Source organism: Rhagoletis zephyria, unplaced genomic scaffold (assembly GCF_001687245.7).
Source record: "Rhagoletis zephyria isolate East Lansing unplaced genomic scaffold, Rhagoletis_zephyria_1.1 Rzeph_scaffold_01544, whole genome shotgun sequence".
Lineage (NCBI taxonomy): Eukaryota > Metazoa > Arthropoda > Insecta > Diptera > Tephritidae > Rhagoletis > Rhagoletis zephyria.
The window spans coordinates 12,717-40,335 of NW_016158628.1; the positions used below are offsets into that span (position 1 = coordinate 12,717).

The window sequence follows — 27,619 nt, forward strand, 5'->3', positions numbered from 1 at the left end:
GGCCTCATATCCACACCAACCAATTTTTGTCAATTTAAAGAGCCCCCACTGCTGGGACCCGGTGCTGCTTTTCCACAATTTGGCGCAGCTGAATTCCATCCCACCACACCGGAGAATTGGAAGGGCGCAACCATACATACGACCGGACTGATGAAGGAGCCAGCTGTAGTGCCGGGACGCAATGCACCGGTCGCATTCGCCGCACAGGGACAAGGACAGGTGAGTCGTTGAAGCATCGAATGCACTTCTTTACTATTCTTATGTGTATGCATATATTTCAGTATGCATATGTATGTAGTTGTAAACGTTAAATACTGTCACTTGCTGTCGATTTTGTCAGGCGTGTTGCGTATGTATCTGGTTGTTGGGGTTGCGTATACGCACTGGCGCTCGCACGCTTGCGCTGGCACAATCTGCAGCAACGAGGCAGAAAATCGGTAATGCAAGTGAGTGTGCATATCGTTGTTTATAGTACAAAACCGCGTATCGTTATTCTGAAAAACCGCGTAACTGACATTTGCTGCCAAAAATTGAATTTGCTCTCACAAGCTCTTGGCTCAATCCTCATCCATTCGTCCTGAAATATACTAGTCAGAAATGCGATTGCTTTATAAAAAAGAGAACCATTTTGAAATATGAGTATTTTTACTCTCTAGAAAATTATTTATGCAACCTCACATACGCGGTTTTGCATTATCTTGCATTTTGTTGATACGCGGTGTTGTACTTTAAACGACGATATGCGTGGACCTAAATATACAACATAATTACACCCTTATGCTTACGCTCGCTTGCAATACTTTCTTCATACTTTATGCATATGTATTTACTAGCATTACAGTACTATTTTATACATATTTATTCGTATTCAATCGTACATACAAACGCATATACATATACCATTGCATATTTTAATATACTCTTTCATTTCTTCTTCACAATATTTGCAATTAATTAACTAATTAATTAATCAATTTGAAAATAAAACCCGTTGGCCGTTTGTAGTTTATATACATTTATGGATTTTAACTTTAGGAAATTATACCTTCTCTCCAGGGTGCTGTCATGATGGTTTATGGCTTGGATCACGACACATCGAATACAGATAAATTATTCAATTTGGTCTGCTTATACGGCAATGTTGCAAGGGTAAGTCAGAAAATTTAAAAACCACTTTAGCCACAACAATTTATTTTACTTTACAGCATATAAATAAAATAAATTGGGGCATATGTATAATGAACATTTACCATAAATTGTAAATTAAGTGATTGCGTTGGATGAGAGGAAAATATGTATGTAGCAAAAACCTAACTCTGTTATAAAGCACATTTATTCACATGAAATTATTCATTGGAAATCGAAAAGTGCTTGTGGAAGAATCATTTAAATATTATTATTGCAATGACTACATTCAAAATTAACAAATTTTTTCGTAAATACCACCTAGCATTCATTCATTATACAATACTCGCAAATTCAATTCATTGTAAATACTTCAACGGCGTTGATTATCTTATTTGATGCTTAAATCAAAAGCTATGCGTCAAAAGGTCCCTTAGGTATTTATTGTCACTGAATTTATTAATGAAACGTTCAATAAAAAATGTATGCAGCGGCGATAGTTATGCAAATGTTTTATTGTTTTTATTTTTTGTAGTGTGCTATTGTGGTATTTCATAACAATTTCGGTACTGAATCTATATTTTTTTGAAATCACATATATTATTACACCGTGCGACAAAAACAAAAACATTTCAAAACACACGAAAGAATCGATATTCTCACGAAACTAAGGGCCAAATATAGTAAAACTACGTCTTTAGTTTTTCACTCTGGCGTCAAGATTTATTTCAAAGGACCTTGAAATTTAAAGGTATGATTAGTTGAAAAAATTATTTCAAAAAATGAGTGCAATGTAGGATTCCAATATGGGTACCAAATGAGGGAGAAAATTCTATAGAATTTAAAAACAAGAAAACTTTTCGGTTTACCAGGACGAATGAGTATTGAAAATGCGCTTTTAATTAATTTTATCTTTTTAAGTTAATAACGTTTGCTGGACTAACTTCGATGATGAGGTCGTATGTATATTAGACCTCAAACAATACATTTTTCAAAAATAAATATTGCGAATTTTCAAGGATATTTAAGAACAAAAATTTGTAAAGGAAATTTTCCATAACCAATCGTCCTTACGCACCAAAAAAAAAAAATCTTTTATATGATACCTTTTTGTAGTTTTTTGTTGCACTGAATTTTTAAAATAATTTTTTTAACTTTAAAGTCCTTTAAGAAAAAATTCAGACGTCGATGAGAAAAACAAGGTACGCAGTTTTACAATATTTTCCCATATTTTCGCGAATATATTCATTTTTTGTGTGTAAAATTTACTGTCGCACGGTGATATGTACATTAGACTGTCCCAAGAATATATTGTTTTTTTTTTTCCAAATTTTCATATGCATACCCCCTGTGTTTGTGCCTTTTAGCCTAAATTTCATATATCTATATGAAGTCTTATGACCTTAGGAGAACGATAACCCGTTCCGACTTTTAGTTAAAAATTTTTAGCCGTATTCATAAAAAATTAAGTAGCTTTCAAAAAGTTCTATAAATTGAAAATGTATGAAAACGCCGTCGGCCGCTGTGGTGTAGTGGTAAGCAGTGCGCGCTTCCACTCCGCAACGCCTGGGTTCAAGCCCTGGTCAAAGCAACATCGCCCCTCGGCAGGCAATGGCAAACCTCCGAGTGTATTTCTGCCATGAAAAATAGCTTCTCATAAAAATACAATCGCCAATCGGAGTCGGCGTTAAACTGTTGGTCCCTCCGCTTTGTGTGACAACATCAGGGCGCACGCCACAAATCGGGGGAGCAGCTCGGTCAAACACTAACATATGTGTAAGCGCCAAACTATTATTATGAAAACGTTCATTTTATAAAGTTATTAAGCCGTACTTTATTGTTTGTGAAGAAGGCCATTAGTTAACGTTGAATCAGAGTTACCAAATCGTCATTGAAGACTAGAGAAATGCGGGAATTACCATATGTTTCCCATATTAGACCGCATTTCTTGTAAATCTCCATCTCAAAATGTTTAATATGTTGGCATGATTGAATTTTTTTTGATTAAATATCCTTTGAAACTTCTTACCTGTCATATCCTTATATAACTAACTTATATAACTGAAACAAGTTTCTTCAAAATGCATTCAAAATTAAAATTTTGAAGGATAATATTTTTAAAGGGCATTTTTGACATGTGCCAAAAGGACAATTGAAAACAAATTTACAGTTTATTTTGTTTTGAATTCTTCTTTCAATTGATAACCATATATCCATATATTGTGTAACCTTTTGAAAATATATATTATAATATAGGTGGAAATCCTGAGTCCGGTAAAAAACCAAATGCAGTTACTAAATATTATGCCGTAATACTGCAGGGAGTATAGTAATACCGTATTTCCAAGAAATACCAAATTAACAAAACACGCCAACAACCCAAAGACAACCCAAAAAATTACAAAAAAAAACTTTCGTTTTTGGGACAATCTAATTACATATACATACATAAAAATTTTGGGTCAAATCAAAAGTCTGTGCGGATTTTGTGTCACTACTTGTTATTACGTTGTCCTATCTGCACTATATATCGACGCTGAATGAGCCCCTACATAGGTCGGCAGCCACTTCGAAAGTGCCCTATCTCAAAAAACTTTTCAGAATAGCCCTATTTCACAATTTATTGAACAAACACCTCTGAATTTTGTTGAAGAACACCCTATCTCCGAATTCGGTAACATAAAGGCATAAACGCCCGCTCTCGCTTGAAAATATATTGACAATGTGCTGAGATAGGGGCTTTTTGAATCGGCAGCTGAGATGCGTTCCCGTACTTCTCGATATTTTTCCCATTTTTTAGAGTAAATTTTTCGTCTCTAAATACCGGATCCGTTCCGGGTTGTACGAGAAAAGAACCTAATTGTAATATTTTGCGACTCACACTTTTGCAAAGTGCTTGGCACAGCTGTTCCTCCAATTTGTGATGTAATTATGATTTGTTTCAATATTCGCTCCGCCACTCCTATTTTTATCGCGCGTTCTCTTTTACCCGTCCTTTATCGCCGTCAAAATACTCGTGCGTTTTTCTTCGTATGCAACGACAGATATGTGTCATAAAACGAAAATCACTGCTCCAGAATGATGGTATCAACATTTTTTATAACGGCAGAATGCATCTTCAATGGTTACGAAAGGACGGACTGCATTTTGACTTTACATATATAAGGCTTTTGCAATTATTAAGTCGATTAAAGAACAGCATACTTGTAATATATGAATGTTTTAAATGCTCTTTATACTTCAGCGTTCATTAACTTCAAAGTGGTTCTTGTTAAAAGTCTTTCAAAACGCTCGATTTATAGATTTCATCTTTTCAACTCTTTTTCATCAAAATTTTATTGCAAATAATCTAACTATATTTCCTAGGCAAACATTTTTCTAGTCATAAATTTTTATCACTGACAGCGATGTTTTAAATTCATTTCGACAGATTAATTGTAAAAATTTCTTCGAATGCATACATACAATTGTACATATGTATGTATGTATTTACTACACGCAATGCAAAAGACTGCCGAATTTCTGTGAAATTTCATTCCGAAACAGATTTTAATTTTCAATAAAGAGACCCAGCATAAATGCAATGAAAAATGCAAATTTATACACTTTCTGAGCAAAATGCGCTGCATATAAAAAGCTTGTGCCGAGGCAGGCATGCAGCAAGCTTTGAAATATACATATAGTGCATTTGAAGTGAGGTGCAAATAATAGTGTATGTGCACAGCTAATACTCATGCACAAACAAACAAATGCTGTATGTATTCCAAATACAAATAAAAGCGCACGTCTATGGCTAGCTGTAGTTTGCTTTTGCGTGACCCCGACACATATATTATTTTTGTAGTATTATGCACCTGTGTCCGGCATGCATATGTCCTTTTTCTTACTTATTTATTTTGCTCGTATTTTATTGAAATGCCGTGCAAATGACCTGTGCAATTTTTCCAATTTATTTCCATTAAACTGCATATTTACTATGGCATTTAGTCCATGCCATTGTGTTTGCTATCGATAGGTGATAATACGTAATGTAGTTTTCCTATTCGATATTTGCACGTTTGTGTGCGTGTAGCATGTGTACACTTTACCAATGTTGTTGCCTGCCAATATTTAACTGGTTTAGTTGCAACTAATAGATAAAGTAAGTTTGACGTCGTTGACTCTGTGTTGGACAATCGGTCTAACTATATATACTTGCATTCGAAATGTGTCCATATGCATTCATATTTACATACATTCATTGTGTTGCTTATCAAGCTTAGGACTTCGATAAAAAGTTCGCAAGCAAGCAAGCTAAGTAATACTCACTACGCATATTGATTGAGGTGGATACTATAGATAATATGCATTTGTGTGAAAGTTTCAAATAAAGTTGGTCCCTAAGAGCTGTGTAAACAAACTGAGAATAGAATAATTTGTTTATGCTGGTAGGTAAACTCAGATGTCACTATACGTAAATATAAGAGCGTAGAAATGCATACACATACACAGAGAAACTTTCGTTTTCAAATTCGCATGTAACGTTTTACATTTAAAAACGTTTTGACCCAGGTTCTGCACCTACGATATTTATTTTAATTTTGAGAATGCGAAATTTTCGATTCAATTTCCAAAAGTTCATGTTTTGTTTTTGATACGCACATTTTCAAACCGTTTTAAAAAGACGTTGATACGATATCCTGTTAATAAGTCTAAAATTCTTCATTAAAAATATAATAATTTATTTTTATTAAATACACAAGTCATTTGGTATATGACATTGTCAAAAATATTTTGATATATACTTATAAATAGGTTACAAAATTTAATAAATGACATACAGATGTTTTACTTATACTATATGCCTGCATACGGATGTTCCTGCCTCACCTCCAAGCTGGGCCTGGTAATTTTGTTCCCCGCTGGTCAAATCCTGTAATTTAAAACAAGAAAGTTTAAAGTTATTATTCAATAACCTATAAGAATTTGTTTTTGCAAGTTACTCTTACCAAAGCCTTTTTCGGTCGAAGAAGTCGACCGTATCACCATTGTCCCTTCTATATAGTTAGGTGGTTAGAATGGCGGTATTGTTTGTATATACTTCATCGCCTTTTTCTGAAGATTGAACTAACTTATTTATCTGAACATAATTTTCCGGCAAATGATGGAAACATATGAAATGTTTTTCATTATAGCTAGGTAGCTTTTTAAATTCTAATGCAAAACATTTTAGTTTGAAATATTTTTCATACTTAATTGACTGAAAATAAATTATGTCGCACTACAATTCGTTGGGACAATGTTCTAAAGTGTTTCATTTTAGTTTTGAATATACGCATTTTTGGCGTTATTTCTTTAATTTCGTTTGTTCTCTTGTTCTTGTTAAAAAAGTTTATATTTTATAGCAATCGTTTTTGCTTTGCGAATTTTTCGTTTTAAAGTCGTAAATACAAATACTGTAGTTTATTATTTTGTATGAAGAAAAATTATATAAAAAAAAATTTTACAATTTCTTTTAAAAATTTGCGTTTTACCTGTATCANACAATCGTTTTTGCTTTGCGAATGTTTCGTTTTAAAGTCGTAAATACAAATACTGTAGTTTATTATTTTGTATGAAGAAAAATTATATAAAAAAAAAATTTTACAATTTCTTTTAAAAATTTGCGTTTTACCTGTATCATTTTCTATGTGTACCTACAGTGCCGGACAAAAGTATTAGCACAGAGAATCTTTCGCGATATATGCAAAGTTTTTTATTTTCAGTATTTATAATAAAAATATAGTTCGTACTTCACCAAAAAACAGAAAAACAAAATCTGTAAACTTTGTGCAAAACTTCGGAAAATTCAATACATTTGCATTCAGATTGTTTGGAAAAATTCTAAATAAAGCCCATTAAATTTTAGTATAACAAAGTGCAAGTTTGAAGTATTTGAAAAATCCCGTTGATTTTTGGCAATTTTTTTAGTGGAAGGTGTTGCTCATTTTCTCCATACAAAAAATAATTGTCGAAGTACTATGTACTTTGTAAGGAAGAGCCTGAGTGAAAAAAAAATTCAAAAAATCAACGCGATTTTTTAGCAACTTCAAACTTACACTTTGTTATACAAAACTTAGATGGGCTATAAAAGTTGCAAATTTATTGAATTTTCCTGAGTTTTGCACAAAGTTTAGAGATTTTATTTTTATGTTTTTTGGTGAAGTACGTACTATATTTTTATGAAAAATTATCGAAAATAAATTAGAATAAAAAAACTTAGCATATATTGCGAAAAATTCTCTATGCCAACACTTTTGTCCGGCACTATATATAGATACATATGTATGTTTATGTATGTTCTTATAAGAATACGCAGATGCAGTTTTTGGAGTACTTTTTATTGAGTTCTTATCATTTTCTTCGTATACATTCATGTACATACATAGTTGTTTGTTTGACTCTAAGCAGCTGCAACTTTGTTGCCATTTAATATCTGTTTAAGTGCTTTACGGTTCATCGAAGGTTCCTCTTCTTACATTTACTTATACACATGTACATATGTATATACGAACATTAGACTAGATAACTCCCAAGACAAACAAAGAAATCGGTACTGTTTTTCCCTTGGAATTATAAAATCTATTATATTTTAAGACTTACGCCAAAATATTTCGGAAAAGTACTAAATTTGCGTGAGTCGGACCAATTTGAAAATAACTCCAAAAATGGAGTCTTATGAATAATAATAGTTTCTTAAAGTTTTTTTTTTTGATAAGAAATCCCCTCAGATAGCATAAAAATTTAAGCTTAAGAAATAAAATAATCAACGGAATCATAATAATGAGACTTTTGATGCTGTTTTTGAACTTTTTTCAGAGATTGGTTAAAAAAAAACCTTGAATAACTCAGCCATAACTTTACATATTTACACTTATGAGGTATCATTGGAAAGGTATTTTCTCACACCTCTTATTTCTTTGAAAATAAACATATTGAAAGTATAAAGAGAAAGGTAAGATTAACGAGCTTCATTCGTTCTTTGAATTAAGATGTTATCATATTTGCAAAAAAAAGAAATGGAACCTCAATGAGTTTATTTGCAAATAAATAAAAAGGGTGAGAAAATGCCGTTCCAACAATACCTTATATGTAAGTCTAAATCGGTATAGTTTTCGCCCAGGAATTCAAGTTTTTCTTAAACCAATCTTTGAAAGACGTTCAAAAACAGTATCAAGAATCTCATTATTATGATTCCGTTAAAAAAAATATATATATATGAAATACAAACTCAAATTTTCCCGCTTTTTATAATCGAAACTGTATGGTGGAAAGTGTGTTCTAATATCTATTTGATATACAAAAAATGATCACAGCTGAATTTTTTGCTGATATACATATTACATACATATGTTCCATTTAGTTAAACAATATAAGAATATTGTAGTATGTACCACAAAAACGTATATTTTCTATAAAAAATCATAACTCGGAAAAAAAAATCTTCGCTATTAGAGATTTGGGTTGATTGTAGTTCAAAGTGTCTCTTTCCCGGTAAAAAAGTTTGAGAGAAAAAAAAAATACACTTTTTGAGAAATTAAATTTAAAAAAAAAAAATTGCACTTTTTGTTTATTGTTAAATAAAAAATTTTAAGTAATGAAAATGAATAATTATATCATTCTATCTTGAAGTGACTGACATTTGAGTAAAAACATTGTTGGAATCTATTAAATTTTGACAAAGTTATGGGCATTTTAAAAAATCATTCTCACTGTCAATTTCGAATAATCGATTTCTGCCTGAAAAACAAAATCGCGTTTAATTCGGCCGAAAAATTTTTCCGAACCAAAAGAAAAAATACGTGTCTCATTATTTGGACCAACAAACAATGTATTTGAGTTTGGTCGAAATTAAAAATCATGCTCGTACCTGACCGGTTGTCTGGAAATGGAAAGCATCATATATAATTTCTTGCAGATTGTTTAGGCTTAAACTATTTTATTATCTGAGGGGGTTTTTTTCAAAACATTCTTTAAGAAACCATTTTTATTTATAAAAAAAAATCCAATTTTGGACTTATTTTCAGATCGGTCCAGCTCACGTAAATCTTAATATTTTTCAGAGATATTTTGGTGGAAGTCTTCAAAAATAATACATTTTGTAATCGCGGCGAAAAAACCGCAACTTTTTTGGTGGTGCATTCTAACGTAGGTACATACATAAATGGTCCTTGGTACTTCGTCCCAAAATGAAAAGCGCTTCTAATAAAATAAAGAACAGGGCTTTAATAGTCTGAGACCCGCATAGGACGCGACCTTCACCCATCTGTTTAATGATGAAATCAATTTTGTATAATATTTAAGGTGCTAGGAAATATTTCGCGAGCGGGTTAGCCGAAAAAATTCTAGCCAGGATAATTTTAATTGTATACTCAAAAATTATTATTTTATTTTTAATTTTTCACTTATTTGTTTACGTGCTGAACAGTCAGTGGTCTTGATCATGTATTTTAGCTATTAAAGATGGCAATAAAAACAAATTACTCAACATACTTTAGAAAGCGACACATTTTTTTCTAACTATTCTGAAATGGCGTTATTGACATTTTTCATATGATGTGACCATGAAGTCATCGAAGTATGTAATCTGTTTTTATTGACATTTTTAATAGCAAAAAACGCATGATCGAGACCACTGTTCAGTAGCCAGCCCTCCGGATCTCGATTTATATATTAACAAGCTAAGCTCACAAAAAGTTTCAATCGATTTGAAGCATGGTGAGTGTTTTGTTCATGAGCTCTCCGTCTAATGTTGTGTTACTCCTTACGCACGCAGCATTTCTCTTATAGCCTGATTCTTTGAGTTGAAATTTTAAAATTAATCATTATTTGTGGGTCTTGGAAATAATGGCTTGTAGAAGGCATTTTTTCCAAATTTTGTGAAGATCTTTTAATGCAACTTCCATAAAAGTCTTTTAAAAGCCAAATGTATTTTCAAATCGGTCCAACTCTCATAATATTAATATTTTTATATATGTATGTATGTATGTACATATAAATCGAAAATAAATTTGGCTGATCTGTGCAATCGCTTACTATTTTCGGCCTTATGTCACCATTGCCGTTTCTTTATCCCCTGCGATGATTTAAAAATATTCAAATAAATACCACATTAAACGAAAATTTTAAAACTCTTAGCACCACAAGCACAGCAACAACAGAACTTACCACCTCGCTATATTACGCTTTGCTTGCAGAAATATTTACAACTTATACTCTGGCGACAAAAACTAAGTAATAAATATACGTTTTATGCAAGAAAGTTTCAATATAAACTTTCACAACACTTAAGTGCCACTTCAGCATTAAAATTGATCCAATTAAAATTATTAAATGGAGAGAATGAAATATACTTGTGGAAAAATACTGGTATGGAAGAAATGCTGAAAGGGATTCAAATTTAAATTATGGAATTCGAGAGTTTTAATGAAAATGAACCTACATGAGTATGTTTATAAAATTATTGTTATGAATCCTTAATTTTTAATATTATAAATCCGAAAGTGAGTTTGTTTGTTAACTATAGGATAGATTTTATCAAGATTAGATAGGGGGCGTGGCATTTCCCATACAAACGGAATTTTTCGTACTGCAAATCGCAGGAAATATTTGTGATAGAGTACTGGATCTTGGTATGGAGATACATATGTATGTATATAAAATCAATTCCATACTCTTGGATGAGGGCTGTTCCCTTTTGAAAAATCAAACCCAACTTGAATTAAGTGAATTATTTATTTGAAAATATTTTGAAAAGGGTTGCCACCTGTTGAAAAATCAAATTTAAACTAATTATTCGCAAGCTATCTGAAAAATTAAAATATGCGTGCCAAACGTAAGATTGTTAAGAAACCTTCAGATTTCAGTGTTTTACAAGGGTTGCCACCCGATTAAAAATGAAATTCAATTAATTTAAATGAATTAGTCCAAAACGTGTATCAATCGAAATGGGTTTGAAAAGGGTTTTAGTTCTAAACTACATGAAGGAGGGTTGCCACCTGTTTGAAAAATCAAATTCTACTTGAATTAAAAGCGTTAGGTAATTGGAACAAGTAGAATTTTCTAAGGTATTTTAAGAGTGTTAACACCTGTTTTAAAACTAAATTCAGATACAATTATATTATAATTTTAATGAGTTATCACACTGTACTTCCGTTTAAAAGCATTTTCGATTAATTATCGAATACTGAACAACCGATGCAGTTTTGTAAAATACTCGACATACATACATATTTTTGCAAAGTTCTTATTCGTTCGTTCTTGATATCAATACATGAAAAAAATCTGTATATAATCGATATTTAGAATCATCCAAAGCTATACATAAATAGTATATGTACACCAGTATAGGACCATAGATTTACTTAATAAAAATGTTTATCTACCAATGAATTTGATATTTTGGGCTTTGGGAAAATATCTATAGCTTTATACGTATTTAAAGAATTCACAGTCTGGATGCAGTCTTAGGGTTGTAATCATATGAATGTTATAATGGTTAAACATACATATCATGCGTCTTAATTATTTTTTAAAATTCTTGGTATTACGACAATGCAGTACCAGTCACCTTGTGCTATCATATAATTCTTTTTAGCTAAGATTAATTACTACTTAGCCATGTTTTATATAGTCGATAACCGTGTTAACAATTGTCATAATGAATCATTAAAAAATTATAGATAAATTAATAAATTTTTCATATCATCCGTAACCTCATTAACAATCGGTCATGATAAGTTATTAATAAGATCTCACGAATATTAGCACAACTTTTTACTTCGACGAAAAAAGCACTGCCCTTGCCATCCTTATAAATTTACAACTTTTTCTCTTTACAATTCGCATGCATTGTCCCGTCCCTCGAAATCCAGGCCTATCCCTAAATTCGTAGATATTGACATGTTGATGGCTACTCAATCAACCAGTCACCAAGCCACAAATCACAAGCCTTTCCAACGGCATAAACAAGCTGTCTGAGGCTATGTGTGTGCATATGACTGTATGAGTGTATAATAAATGAGTGGCAAATTTGCTAACTCAGGCCTCTCAGGCTAAATTACAGGTGGGACTATCGATGAGGCACTAAGCATGCATCATTAGTTGCTGTTCCCAAGGCGGTGCTCAGTACGTATGTACATACATACATATTCATGTAAATAGAAGATGACTAGTGAAAATTAGAGAGCAGCACAACAGGCGTGAAGAATGATGCCATACAAGCAAACTGTACAAACATACATATAGAGGACAAATAGGATAAAAATAGAAGTAATATGAACGGTTTGACTGGAAAAAACGTTGCCTAACTCCAGGCGCGCTAGTAATGTGCGAAAATGTTTACATATGTATGTATGATTGGCAAAAACAGCAACAATATGAATACAAAACCGGTTGCTCAGCATTATTGACTGCCCCACCAGGCATTTCCCTGCTATCCATATACATACAGTGCCGAACAAAAGTATTGGCACAGTGAATTTTTCGCAATATATGCAAAGTTCTTTATTCTAATTTTTTTTGGATAACTTTTTATAAAAATATTGTTCATTCTACACCAGAAAACATAATAATAAAATCTCTAAACTTTGTGCAAAACTCAGGAAAATTCATTAAATTTGCACACTAATTTGCAACTTTTTATTCCGATTTTTTAGAAAAATTCTAAGTATGCAGTTTTATAGCCCATTCAAATTTATTATAACAAAGTTAAGTTTGAAGTCGCTAGAAAATCGCATTGATTTTTGGTAATTTTTTTTCACGCAAGTTCTTCCATACAATGTAATTCGACAATTATTTTTTGTATGGAGAAAATGAGCAACACCTTCCACTAAAAAAATGCCAAAATCAATTCTAGCAATTTAAACGGATTTTACTAAATTAATGTTAAACGCATATTGATTTTGAAACAGTAAGTTGCAAAGTTAGTGCGCAATTTAAAGATTTTCCTGAGTTTTGCACAAAGTTTAGAGATTTTATTATTATCGTTTTCTGGTGTAAAATGAACTATATTTTTATAAAAAATTATCGAAAATAAATTAGAATAAAAAACTTAGCATATATGGCGAAAAATTCACTGTGCCAATACTTTTGTACGTCACTGTACATACATACTGTACATGCGAACTTATGCAAATATGCGTTGGAATATTCAAGTGAGATAGGCATTGTTAGTATAGCAGCAAGACAATGCTGCTGCTGCTGCCAGCCGCTCATGAAATGCCAATCAGCATTAATCAATTGACCTACCGCAGCTCAGTATTTATCCTTTCGGCACACACACATAATGGCTTAAACACACACACATAGGCAGGCAGTTGCCACCATTTCAACCACAACATCCATCCGTCCATTCGTCCATCCGCTTGGTTTACCGGTCTGGTTATCAGCTTCCCAAAAGCAGCTCCAATACAACTCCACTGTGTGCTATAAAAAAGCAGCAATACCAATACAAACCAGTATAGCTTAGCTATATATATATGGGTACATGCGTGCGATCCATGTCAACGTCAGCACAATTAACTTCTCTTTATGCTTTATTTGGTATAATGGGAATTTCACTTGCCTTTTTGTCTTATTTGACGTTCCTTGATTTTTTTTTGCGCCCTGCTTTACTGTTGGTGTCTTGTTTACCATTTCATGCCGTTGCTTTTTTAGTTTTTGTTTTGTTTTTCTACTATTTTGCCGAAAATTTCTGAAGTAAAGAGATTACATTGCCCAAAATTTGGTTGGCTTGCTGTCAGAAGCTTCATGTCCTTATATCGAGATTTAGGCATAGTTCTAGGAGATTGGGCTCACATGCACACGCTCATAACAAAGTGATATAATCTTATAACCAAATGGGAAGAGTTTGAACGCATGAGGATAATAAGGATTTTGAAATTTATTATCGAATATAAATTTACAGCACATGAAGCTTTTATAGTTTTTGATTCATATGTTTATATACATGCTTGCATACATATGTATGTACATACATATTTTTATACGTGTATTTGTGTATTGATGCCCTTTTTGATAGTTTGTTAAATTGTCTCTTTTTCTGTAATTTATTTGAGTAACTTAGCAATAAATTTTAGTAGATTGTCTCGAAATCAGCGCAGCTTTATACTGTTTTCTACTCGAATTAATTTGGCAAGTTTAAACTTTAGACATTCGAATGGATGAGGTGTATTCTATTTACGTAGTATTTGTCTAGAAAGTACAATGAATTATGTATAAGTACAGATAAGTATGGAGTATCACTTTTTAATAAAAAGCAGACACATATTAAAAATTATATAATTTTGATTTCTGAAACGGCAAGAAAAATTTATTTAAAAAATCCAGAAATTCAAAATTTGCTCCTATGTACATAAACTCAAACAGTCAAGCCGATTTTCCAAAAAAACTTATTTTCATCTTAGTTCGATGCATCTTTGATTAATAAATGCCAACTTTTAGGCCTCCCTTCTATGTTAATCAAGGATTATATTTATACCAAAGAAAATAACAAACAAATATTTAACTTTTCTTAAGACAATGAAATGGCTATAAAAATAAATTAATGAGGCGAAGAATTGATAATGTTTTATGATTGGCCAGTCATCTAACCAGGCTTAAGCAGGTCATCCAAATTACCAAATAGCCGATAAAAATAGCCAAAGTATTTATGCATCAAAGGCATAGATCAGAAGTTAATAGCCATGTGAGTAAAGAATTTAATAGGAACAAAAGAAAAATGTTTTACAACGCATTGAGAAGCGTTGAAAAAGCAGTCAAGCAGATTAACACAATTATGTCAGCAGAAATGTTGAAAAGGGTGGAAAACGGCGGTCAGGCAGTATATTAAGTGAAAAAAATAATAATGGACCAAAAATAAGGGCAGCAGCAAACATGAAAACAATAAGATACGGAGACATTAAAATATAGCAAAGAGCGTTAAAAACAAAAGCCGTAAGCAGCAGAAGCAAAAGCAGCTGTTATCCTACAAGAAAAGACAGCAACAGCACCATTCATTCTCATTCTCATCATCAGCATTTAAATACATCATCATCGCTAACACAATTATTTTCCGCTGTGCATTTTATGACATTTTCGCACGATTTAGCACACACAGAATTTAATTACTCGTAAACGGTGACAGTTACAAAAACAATATAAATGTGAATGGCAGCGTAAGGGAGTAGACAAAGCAAGCAAACAGCAAAATAATGTCAAAGTAACAACTGTGTTATCACTGTCATCTAACGCCCTTGAGGCAGGCGAGATTTTGAATTTGTGCTGCAACTAAATCAGTTGTAAGCTAAAGCTTATACCGTCTCTACAACTACTTTAATTTCCTTTACATTTCACAATTTACTCATTAAAAGTCCTTTTGGAGGAAATCATACATCACCTTCTTAAGCTTGAAAGCCTAGTAACGTTTTTCATTGCTCGAAACTGTCAAAGTAGGTATGTGCATTTTTCCAGAGGTGGAGGCTTTTTAACGGAGTTCAAGTAGAATTATGTTCTTGTTCAAGTAATTCTGCACATACTCCTTGCATTGTATACATTTGTTATCGTCGTTCACCCATGGGTGCGTAGTCGAAAGATCTTTTAATTGCAGCATCGTCATTTATACGTACGGCACGCCCTAGGCCCTAGCCAGTGCAATCATAGTTTTATAAGCTTAATGAAGTATGTCCTTGTCGTCGAAAAGCTCCTACCGTTCGTCATTCAATCTTCTTCAGTACCCGTCGCCAACTCGAACATGGCCACAGATCTTGGGAAGAATAGTTTTACAGTGGTAAAAACGGTCAATCTAGGTGTACTTGGGACTTTGCACCGTTTTCAACAATAGTTGGCGAGCTATAAACTTCATTAAAAGTGAGATTTAATGTATTAAAACTTGTAAACATGTGCCTCTTTCCAACGCAAAAATGGTTCTCAGTTCTGTAAAGAGTTCAAACCGCGTAGCATATTGTTCTGCCGGCTTGTAAAGTAGCGGTATTCAATTGTTTTGTTCTGAGTACACTATGTAGAGGTAAGTACAATATGTGCAGCCAGTTAATACATTTAAATTATGCGGTAGACTTACCAAAAGTTACGCATAAAATAACCATTAAACTAAATTTTTGCAATGTTGTAACTTTTTTCTCCGTGTTTCTCCGCCTCCCTAGCCATGTGGATTTGAAGTATAATATCTACAGAGCATGCTAAAAATTAAATCACATAGGGCTATTATATTATCCCTCATCTCCTCAAAAAAAACTGCGTTTCCTACCCTCGTGCGTGTGCCAGATGGCTGTAAGCGCAGATCTAGCGAATCTTCCGAACTCCTGGAAATGGAAAAGTAAAGCTACCTACGATTTGAATTTTATTCTTTCCTAATTTGATTACACTGGATCACAAATTTCAATTTGGTTTTTATTCTCCCGGCGCCACTATCCAATTTGTATGTAGAATCGCCCGCTGATTCCAAAAATCGAGTTACTTTTTTATTCTATGGATACGTTTTCGAGTTATTTTCAATTTACCGTTATTCAGCTTAAAACAAAACGGTAGTCACTTATATCTCATGAACAAATTTAACAAATTAAAAATGGAATACGACAAATGGCAGCTAACAAAGAAAATTTCCATAAAACCGTCTAAGTATAGACCACTTTCCGATAGGACTGATAGTTTCTGACAAATTAATTAATCATTCCAGTATTTTTTTTTATGAAAAAAATTAAAAATCAAGTTTTATCAGAAGAAAAATTTAAAAAACTAACAGGTGCTGTTTCAAATTCTTGCAGTTGTGCTAAAGCCTGTTCTTTTACAANATGAAAAAAATTAAAAAACAAGTTTTATCAGAAGAAAAATTTAAAAAACTAACAAGTGCTGTTTCAAATTCTTGCAGTTGTGCTAAAGCCTGTTCTTTTACAAACAAATAAAGTTACTAATGAAGCAAATCGATGGATAAATAAAGAAGTAATGAGTGGTCAAATGAAAATGCGCAAAGATTTTNATGAAAAAAATTAAAAATCAAGTTTTATCAGAAGAAAAATTTAAAAAACTAACAGGTGCTGTTTCAAATTCTTGCAGTTGTGCTAAAGCCTGTTCTTTTACAAACAACTAAAGTTACTAATGAAGCAAATCGATGGATAAATAAAGAAGTAATGAGTGGTCAAATGAAAATGCGCAAAGATTTTTTGTATGAGAAATGAGCAGGAAATAGTGTTACCCATACGCCATGTACTCATACTTAAGCAGCACGCTTTTATATACCCATATTTCATACAAAAAATCATTGCGCATTTTCATTTATATATCCATCAATTTTCTTCATAAGTAACTTGATTTTTTTTTGTAACAGAACAGAACCTGTTTGTAAAATTTTTCCTATGTTAAAGTGTTTTTTTCATATCTACATTAAAAAAAAAATAAATCTGGAATGATTAATTAATTTGTCAGAAACTATCAGACCTATCGAAAAGTGATGTATGAACGGTCTATGTATTTAAGTTGAATAACGGTAAATTGGAAATATCTTGAAAAGTTATTCACAGAATAAAACATTAAGTCAATTTTCGGAATCAGCGAGCAATTNGACCTATCGAAAACTTATTCACAGAATAAAACATTAAGTCAATTTTCGGAATCAGCGAGCAATTCTTTATAGGAATTGGATAGTGGCATCCATTGAACATTTTTGCCGCAAACCAGTGTTGTTTTTCTTCTACACCGAGAGAATAAAACACATTTGAAACAAATACTTGTAGCTCTTATAAAATTGTAAGGAAAAAGTACTTACAAGAAAATCTTTAATACAAGAATATCATGTTTATTTCAAAAATTGTCTCATTGTTGAACTAACAGCGCCGCTCTTCGCATAACAGTTGACACGCTGTTAAAAATAAACAAAAGTAAAACTGTTGACAACAAATGTAAAGTGGTTGGATTAAAAACTTTCGCTATTGAATTTCAGTTCCAAAAGCCACGCTGTTGATTTAAAAGTAAATCTTTGCGCCAACAACGAAATTTACAAGAATTATCGGTACTTCTAAAAGTAAAATTTTTGTGACAACTTTAATCGTAATTGAAATTAGCGCAGAACCTGTTGAGAAAACTAAAGCCGCGTCATTTCTGTGGCAATTGTTTTACGAATCAGGCGTTCCTTTCAAGTTTAAAAATATGGATATGAATATTATAAATGTGCTCGAAGAAATTTGTGTGAGAGTCAGCAGATTCCAATATCTTATGTTGAATTTGAAAATGATATACTTGGAATGGGGATTATCTAGCGACGCCATACAAATTTTGTCTGAGTGTTCAATTAAATCCGTGGAGATATTAAAAATGACATTGATGAAATTTTTAACAGCAGGACCGTCATCGCAGTCAAAAGATATCATTATAAGTAAGTATTGCAAAGCTTCATATTATCATGTCCTTAATAAATATTACATCGTATTATTTCCTAGATTCAAAGCACTTTTATTTGTTCAATCTACTTTACTCAATAATATTACCTCCGCGAATCAGTAAGATATCCAAGCCACCAATATCTGACGCTCAAAACGACATGATAGTATATTTAATAAATCTAAATAATTTCAAACAAAAAGAAGACGAAATGAATCACTGTGCCATCCAAGAAAAGTTAACACTATAGCCCCAAAGTTTTTGTTATTGGTGATTCAGTCGAAAACCTGTCAGAGTTTTACGTCTATTTGGATGGCTTACATTACAAGGTACCAATTCCAAAATTACAAAATATTTTTTCTAAACTAAATAATGTTCAGTGAGAAGTACTTATTTCACCAGTGTTCATATTTGCTCTATTTGTATTAACTTTTTCACGCTGTAAAATAATTTAGTTTTTCATTATAATGAGGAACATAAAACTCCAATAACTTATCAGCACTTATTGCGATAATTATTATTTAATTTCCAAATATGTATAAAATAAACTTACATTGTTTACTTTATTATATTATATACATATATACTTAAAACGTTTAAATAAAAAGTTCTTTCAAACCAAAACCAATCAATTGAGTTTACATTAAAATTTTTCTCAGCGTACGCCAGAAAGATTCCACCTTTTTTCCAACAATTTTCACTTTTTTCCTAACAAATTAGTATTTGAATGAAATACGTAAGTTCTTACCGCCAAAGGTGTTCGTCGTTGGGACCTCAAAGTCCAAGTTTTAATTCAACAGCTTCATATTTTTGTAGCAACGACCTCCACTGTTAACTCAAATAAAAAGTATTTAAAACAACAATTTATACACTTTTAATCGAAATACGAAAATTCTAGGGTTAAGTACTAATTAAGTTAAAAAATTAACAGTCTTTGCGCTGTTGCTTCAAATGCAAGTAGTTGTTGGGTACGATTTAACCAATAAGAGTTGTTCCAAATACATATAAAATTGTTGGATGTACAGTTTTTTTTTCTCGGTGTATTAGACTTTGAATTTATAGAAATTTATATACATATTACGTTTTTTATTGCACAGAGGCGGACCTTAGCTGCTAAATGGTAGTAATGTATTGTTCACTCAAAATCGCTACACGTTCCAGTTCCTGTACAGCAATTGTTGGAATGTATTAAAAAGTTTCAATGCAGATCGTTAGACAATAGATCTACCATTATGAGGTTTGAATTTCATAGTAATGGCTTTTAATTTGACAGTTTAATCGTCTTGGCAGTGGCTGCTCAAAAAATAATGTTGAACAAATTTGTTGAAAATCCGACAATTTCGAGATCAAAAATCATATTAAAATTAAATATACCAAAAAATTCTAATTTTCCTTCAAAAATCAATGAACGGATTCCTTCGCTTAAACTAACATAGTAAGCTAATCATCAAAAAAGATCATTTCGCACCAGCTTAAGGATAAGGCTCTTTACCTCAATTAGAAAAAAAAAACGGCTTATCAGAAGAAGATCGCGCGAGAGAATTGGAAAACGATTATCCACAGTTCAGCGAATGCAAGCTATGGCAAGATTTAAACCTTATCGAGTTATAATATACAAAATTCTGTTAGATTAAATAAATTTTATAACAAAAACCGCAGCCGTTTAATTTACCCCAATGTTCACACCAAATGTGGTATTTTTTTAATGATGACTATAAAAAACATGTTTAAACCTTCACTTCGGTCAACTCCCGCGTTTAAATGTTTTAAGCTAAAAAGAAACAGGGTGATATCCTCTCCAGACGGGGGGGCTTAAAGGAATAACATACATTTTTTTGCAAAAGTAGCCAATCCAACAAACAGTCCCAAACTCTGGCCTAATAAGAGGAGCTGGGCTCTCGTAGAAAGCGAAATGAAGGCCACACAAAAATGTGACCAAAGGCCTTCAAGACTTTAAGATAGTGGGCTATTAAAATAGCTGCGTTAGACACTAGTATAAAAACGCTATATGACGAGGTTCTGCAAAAATCCAAACTTCTTATTAAAAAATTATAATTCTTTTATCTTTACCACTCTTTGCGAATTTGTGGTTAATTCTAAAAATAAAATGCCTCATTTATTTTTGAAAATGTGACAATTGGTTTAAAACCTTTAATCACCGAACAATTTTATTTGCGCAGTCCTTAAGTTTTAAATTATTATTTTTTGGTTTACACTAAAAGTTATTTATTGCAACATAATTTGTAATATTGTATTTTCAATCTACTTTTTAATCTTCTTACCCTTACTCATAAAAGTTGAATACATTTATCGGTTTGAAAATTATCTAAAATTCATTGCTTTCAAATTTTCAATTAATTAATACGAGTACTTCCCCATACACGTGGTGCATGGGCATACATATGTGCTCATAACTAAACAAAAAAACACTTTTTCTGTAAGGACTTTCCGCGAAATAATTATGTATGTATACATACATATGTAGATGTAAAAAGTAAAAAGTAAAGCTTCAGCAAATTACAGTTTAATGCATTTCAATTGCATTAATTGCTACCAGTTGCGTGTTGTAATCCAACAAATGGAATAGCCTCAGCAGCAGCGCCAGTAGAAGGCAATAAATACAGTAATATTTTGCAACATTGCAGCAGCACATCACCTTGTTGCACAGCAAATACAACAAAAACAGCAACGCAGCAATTTCGCTGGCAATAAGTGAAAGTGAAAATCTCCAATGCGGCTACTTGTTTTCTATTTCTTTTTTCGATTTTGCGATTTAATCAAAGCTCGGTTTTCTAATAAACTTTGCAGCTGGCGATGGTGCTGTAGCTGGAGCACATTGAACCTGCCACCATCGCATGCAACATGCGCACATGTGATTTTACACACATGTATTTACGTATGCAGCATACATACATTTATTGAGTGCTTGTAACAATTCGTATCAGCTGCATTTGATCGATCAGCGTTCCATAAGTCTGACCATTATATTCGCTCTTAAATCCGAAGAGTTGGTTGCCTTTGTATGTATTCATTTGGCAATGTACATATGTATTTTGATACATACACATCACACCACTAATACAGGCGCAGTAATTTTCAACCATCAATTGCTCAGCTAATTACCTTCGGCCACTTTGGGCTAACCGGCTTCGCTGGCTGGCCACAAATGTATCTGGGCCTATTGCTCGCTAGCCAGCTGGTTCGTTGCCTCTGGTCGCTTACTACGCATATACTCGTACATACCTGGCCAACTCGCTATTGGCTATTAGCCGTTGTACCACGACTTGACTGCACCGCTTTGCTTGGCCTGCCAATGTTTGCCTCGCAATTGTTTGGTGGCTTGCTTGTTGCTTGCAACATGGCTAGCACCAAAATCAAAGCTGCTTTGGCTTTCCGCTTGTGGGGGAATTTCCTTGTTTGCGATTTTCATGCTGGAAAAAGCGAGCAACATATGCAGAAATAGTAATAAATTGCGCAAATTTAATTAAGTCAATGCTATTAAAATGATGTTAAAAGACGCAAAAATTCACATAAATTTGTTTTGTGGCCTTTTAGTAATGCAATGCGCAACTTTCGAATGCTTTAAAATTTTTACAACACAAAAAGTTAAAAAAAAGTTTATAGCAAATATAAAAAATTTGGTCATATGTTGAGCAAGATCTATCATGAAGTCATTTATTGAAATAAATTGCTTTCAGCGTTTATGGCAATACATGTTGGTATATTAGGGTGTATCACTCTACATACAAAAAAAATCGGCACAGTTCTCCTTTCGGAATTATAAAACTTATAACATATATTTTTAGACTTCCGCACAAAATTTTTCGGAAAAATATTGAGATTAATGTGAGCTGAGTCGATTTGAAAATATCTTCAAAATCGCATGATTTTGATTCCGTTGGTAAAAATGTTTACCATTTTTATGCAGGCTTTTTAGGTCTGAACTCTTCTATGAATCACAGCCGATTTTTTGAAAAAACAAAAACATTTTTAACGCCAATTTTCTTTTTAAAAGAACTCGATTTTTGGAGCTATTTTGACATCGGTCTAGCAAGTCTTAGTAGTATTCCAAAATGTTTTGACGGATATCTTAAGATATAATAAATTGAAGGATTCCGTTGTTGGAAAACCCGCAACTTTCTTTAGTGATGCACCCTAATGTGCTTGCTTATTAAAAATGTCCAACCCTACAGCCGCCGCAGGTGTGGTACTACTTAGACTTAAATACATACATCGCATTTTTCAGCTTGGAAAAAGTGGGCTAAATTCATCAACCCAAGATAACCAAATGATATACCTATATCCAGAGACCGAGAACACGCTCGGGCTTTTGTTTAGTTCTACACGAGAACTAAACGTAATGTCAGGAACGTTCTAGCAAAATAACCAAACGGGACCCAAAGTATTGAGAGCAGTTTTAACGGGAACAAAATGAGAACAAAAGGTTTTTGAACGTTTTCAAAAAGAATAAAATGAGAAAAAAACTCTCAACAACGTTATCTAGACGAACTAGTGAGAACAAAACTGTCGGAAACGTTGCTATTTAAGTATAACGAAATGAGAACGAATGTTTCGAAAACGATTTCAAGGAGAATCAAATAGGAACAAAACTCATGGGGGAACGTTTAGCTAGAGAACAAAAGTTTGGAGAACTTAAAATTACTAATGAGACGGTATCAGCGTGTTAGGATGAAAAATCATTTTGAGTGTTAATTCTAAGCCAGGCTGAACCTGGATTATTTCAACTTCCAGATCGTTTATCGTCAGGGGGATCTTTCCATTTGTGGAAAATTTTTCCATTTTCTGTGCAAGAAAAGTTCATGTCATAAGCCTTTCGTTGACTTAATTTGCATAATTATAGTTCAGAGAAGATTTGTTCCCGTTTCGGTCTCTATCAGAAAGTTCCTGACACTTTAATTTTCAAATTGTTCTTCGAGATATAGTTAGTTCGACTTGTTCCCGTTTTGTTATTGTTCAGAACGTTCCGGGACTTTTGTTCCCATTTTGTTCTCTTTAAGATGTTCCCGAAAATATTATTCGAATTTTGTTCTCTTTCGAAACGTTCCACAGGGTTTTGTTGTTATATAATTCCCGTTGATAACATGCACGTAAACTCTTCTCAGTTTATGGGAATAGCGTTGTTCCCGTACCTCAAAACTGATCACATAGTAATATGTACATCTTCAAATTTTTGTTTTTTCATTCAACGCAATTCACAATATTTTTTTAATGCGTATCTCGTAAAAAACATTTTATAAATACTAATTAAGCAACATCCCTTTTGATTTCTTCCCCATTACGACAGATTAAATTCCTGAAAACCAAAGAGGGCACCGCCATGGTACAAATGGGCGATTCGGTCGCCGTCGAACGCTGTGTCCAACATTTGAACAACATTCCCGTCGGCAATGGTGGCAAAATCCAAATTGCCTTCTCCAAACAGAATTTCCTGTCCGAAGTTATAAATCCATTTTTATTACCCGATCACACACCCAGTTTTAAGGAGTATACCGGCTCAAAGAACAATCGCTTCCTGTCGCCAGCACAGGCAAGCAAAAATCGCATACAACCACCGAGCAAGGTGAGTGAAAGAAAGAAAAATATATTTACACATGTATGTACATTAGACCGTGCCACCATAAAAGCAAACAAACAAAAGTTCGCCCCCTTATCTAGTCTAACATCCAAATTCATAAAAAAATAAAGAATTTTGTAAATTTATAAAAAGAAATAAAATTATTTCTTTTTTAAATAGATATAGTTCACACTGTCAAACAAAAACACTATAAAAATTTTTAAATTTTTCATCAAAATTTTTAAATTTTTCATCAAAATTTTTATGAAAATTTCGGGTGTGCAGTTTAATAGCCGATTTAATTTTAGTATAAAGTATAATTTTGAAGTGACCCAAAATTCTAGGTGATTTTTGAAAATTTTTCCCGATGGTCTTATGTGGTTTTTTCATACGCGCAACATCGTATGAAAAAAGCTACCAGAATTTTGAGCTACTACAAACCTGCACATCATTAAATGGGCTATTAAAATGCTTACCCGAATTTTTGATTAAAAGTTTGCAATTTTGATACTAATTTGATGAGTTTTTCTAAATTTGAAAAAAGTTTGAAACTTTTATTTACATAGTTTTTAAATAATAATTTATTAACTTAAAAAATTCTACCTATAATGGGTGTAAGGTTTGTGTGGTTACTTTAGATTCGAAGGTTCAGTCTAATGTATGTACTTATAGTATTTTAATTCGGTATTATATTTCTCATTTAACGATATGCTTCGAATTATTTTCTCTCCACACACGCACACAGATTCTGCACTTTTTCAACACACCGCCTGGCTTGACCGAAGACCAGCTTATAGGCATTTTCAATATCAAAGAAGTGCCCGCCACATCGGTGCGATTATTCCCACTTAAAACGGAGCGTTCCTCATCGGGTCTAATTGAGTTTCCCAATATTTCACAGGCCGTTTTGGCCATCATGAAGTGCAACCATCTGCCAATCGAGGGAAAAGGTGAGTAATTATTTGCTTTTAAACAGAAATAAATGCCTTGTTTGAAAAGAACTCGTAAATCTAAAATCTAAATAGAGAATAATAGCCGATGTGTAGATTCTTAGTGAGACACCTCTTATGCACAAGGTTATGAAACCAATAAATAACTTATTCTAAAGTACAGAAGCTGCAACCATTAAAATATTTACTTATCCAAACCTTCTCATCATCAAAAATCAGCATCACTCTTGGTTAGGTTTGGTCAGGGTTAGGTGGCTACCGCTTGTGGTCCTTTGTCATACCACTTCAAACGGTAAAAGTGTGTTTGCATTGTTCAACTTTGCGTTCAACTCAGCGCAGGGTTGCACGAAAAAAAAGTTGAATGGCTAAAAATATCAAAATATGAAAAAATATCAAAATATTCGCCATAAAAAGGTGTTTGCATTGTTCAACTTTGCATTCAACTTTTGGTTGAATGGCCTTTCAACTAATCGCTTTCAACAAAGTTGGTCGCCAGCCAATATTTGGCCATTCAACTTTTTTTCGTGCAACCCTGCGTTGAGTTGAACAATGCAAAACACAGCTTAACTTCTAAGTTAGTGCACGCATCGCCAAAAACGAAGATTCGTAGGCGCAAAAAGTTAGTACCGGAGAACTCCTCTGGACTTGTCAGAAGGTTTGAACCCAAGTGCCTAAACCGCAATCTAGCAAAGGATGGGCAGTCTAGGGGGAAATGCTGAAATGATTCTACATCATTGTGCTCCATACAGCTGTGACAAAAAGGGTTCCAATAAGATCGCGGTCAACCCTCGGCCAGAATGACCTCGCCGTAGCATATGCCCTGGTTTTCCGCCAGCGTTTGCTGAGTTGACCAAAGACCTATCTTTCCAAGAGATGTCCGCAAGTAGTCAAGGGAACTTCTACCATCTCTCTACTTGACGACAATTCCTCAAGATTACCGCCCTTTATCAGTTCATCAGCCCCACAGTTTCCTGCGATAGCACTAATAGCAATAATGTGTAGAGGAACAGCTAGCTGTTGCCAGGCTAGCATGCAGTGATCCGTGTTACCCGGCATGAGATCGAAACCCCTGAGAATACTTGAGTGTCCAGAATCCGAGTCCGTCAGGCAACCAGTACCGCTATGTCTGACCGCCGATCTTTATGCAGCCGGTATACCTGCGATATCGACAGGCGCTATGTTAAGCATGACGTTAAGTGCCAGAGTGGGAGATAGTCCTAAGCGCCCTACTGATTCCAATTAGGGCAGCTCGTTGCACTCGCTCTAGCCTTCTAACTAACGTAGCCTCCTCCAGTGCATTTCACCAGACGAAGACTTCATAAAACTTAATGGATTGACTATGGTTTCATATGAGTCAGGAAATATCCTTAAGCCCCATCTCTTACCTATTACCACTCTGCAGCTATATAGAGCCACCCAAGCCTTCCCAGCTCTCTTCTCTATAGTAGGCTTCAACGACAGCTTCCTATCAAGAATAAAGGCCAAGTACTTCGCCCTATCAGAAAGCGGAGGCGAAAGCCCCCTACCGAGAGAGGAGTGGCGTGCGGCACCGTATGCCTCTTAGTGAACAAAACGAGTTTCGTATTATTAGGAATTTAAAGCACCCGTGAGTCTCCCTACATAACTTCAGGCGATATGATTTTCCTTAGTCAACTATACGACTGTGAATTCGGGCCTTAGTAGCTTCCAAGCTACACATTTAAAGGACATTTTCTCAAGTAGGGTTTAAAATTTATTGGCCCTTCAAACAAAAATTGTGTTCTAAAAATGTGTTTGAGGAGCAGATAAATTTTAGAACCTACTTGTGAAAATGGCACTAATTTTTTGTAGAAAAAATTAACTCTTCTTCCCTTCCCGCTCTCTCTCTCTTTTTTTACTCCCGTTTCAGGTACCAAATTCCCATTCATCATGAAACTCTGCTTCTCATCGTCGAAGAGCATGAATGGCGCTTGGAATAATGCCACCAATGAGGGTATGATCGAGAAAGAGAATGAAGCGGAAGTTAAAACGGCGGACGTATATAATTGAGATTTAATACAAATCCTCTAAGCTTAAAAAGCAACAACAAGAACACAACTATCAACATACATATATAAATAGATGACACAACATTGACAGCAAACAAGATTACATAAAAAATAAAAAGCAAATACAACAATAAAAAGGTATAAAACAAAAGCTAATGCGGAAGACAGAGATAGACACAGCGCTGCTAAATGCTAAATGGAAGAAAAATTATAAGAAGCAAGTAAGCGAATGTTATATAAAAGGAGAAGAACGAGAGCAAGTGCAAGAAAAAGCGCGTAGTAAATCTCTGAAAACTGCGTAGACTCTGTGAAAGCAAGCAGCGCAAATGACTAAGAATTTCGTTTTTCATTTGGACAACACACCGCGGCAACAATAACAATAATAACAACTACAAAACAAAGGCACTTTTTTTAGTATAATTCGTTGGTATTCAAATGAGACAATTATTATTATACAACTTAATTTAATTATTATTATTATTATTATTATATACTATACTTATGTATGTATACTTAGCTATATTTAAATATTATATATCTACGTAATAATTATT

The 27,619-nt window shown here is 33.3% G+C and overlaps 1 protein-coding gene across 2 annotated transcripts; it reads left to right on the plus strand.

The window, feature by feature from the left end:
* sm (heterogeneous nuclear ribonucleoprotein L) lies at positions 1-27,579 on the plus strand. 2 transcript variants are annotated; one of them, XM_017618041.1, is made up of 5 exons: positions 1-219; positions 1,036-1,149; positions 23,819-24,094; positions 24,834-25,038; positions 26,927-27,579. In XM_017618041.1, exons 1-5 carry the CDS (start codon positions 151-153, stop codon positions 27,064-27,066), a joined length of 804 nt encoding a protein of 267 aa, XP_017473530.1. In that variant the 5' UTR covers positions 1-150; the 3' UTR covers positions 27,067-27,579. The 2 variants fall into 2 exon arrangements, with proteins under 2 accessions (XP_017473530.1, XP_017473531.1); XM_017618042.1 differs by having other exon boundaries at positions 1,057-1,149.
* The last annotated feature ends 40 nt before the right edge of the window (positions 27,580-27,619 follow it).

Coding starts and splice junctions, on each gene's coding strand:
- sm (XM_017618041.1), top strand. CDS start 151: ATGAAGGAGCCAGCTGTAGTGCCGGGACGCAATGCACCGGTCGCATTC. Junction 1,150..23,818: donor TATACGGCAATGTTGCAAGG/GTAAGTCAGAAA, acceptor CCATTACGACAG/ATTAAATTCCTGAAAACCAA. Junction 25,039..26,926: donor TCTGCCAATCGAGGGAAAAG/GTGAGTAATTAT, acceptor CTCCCGTTTCAG/GTACCAAATTCCCATTCATC.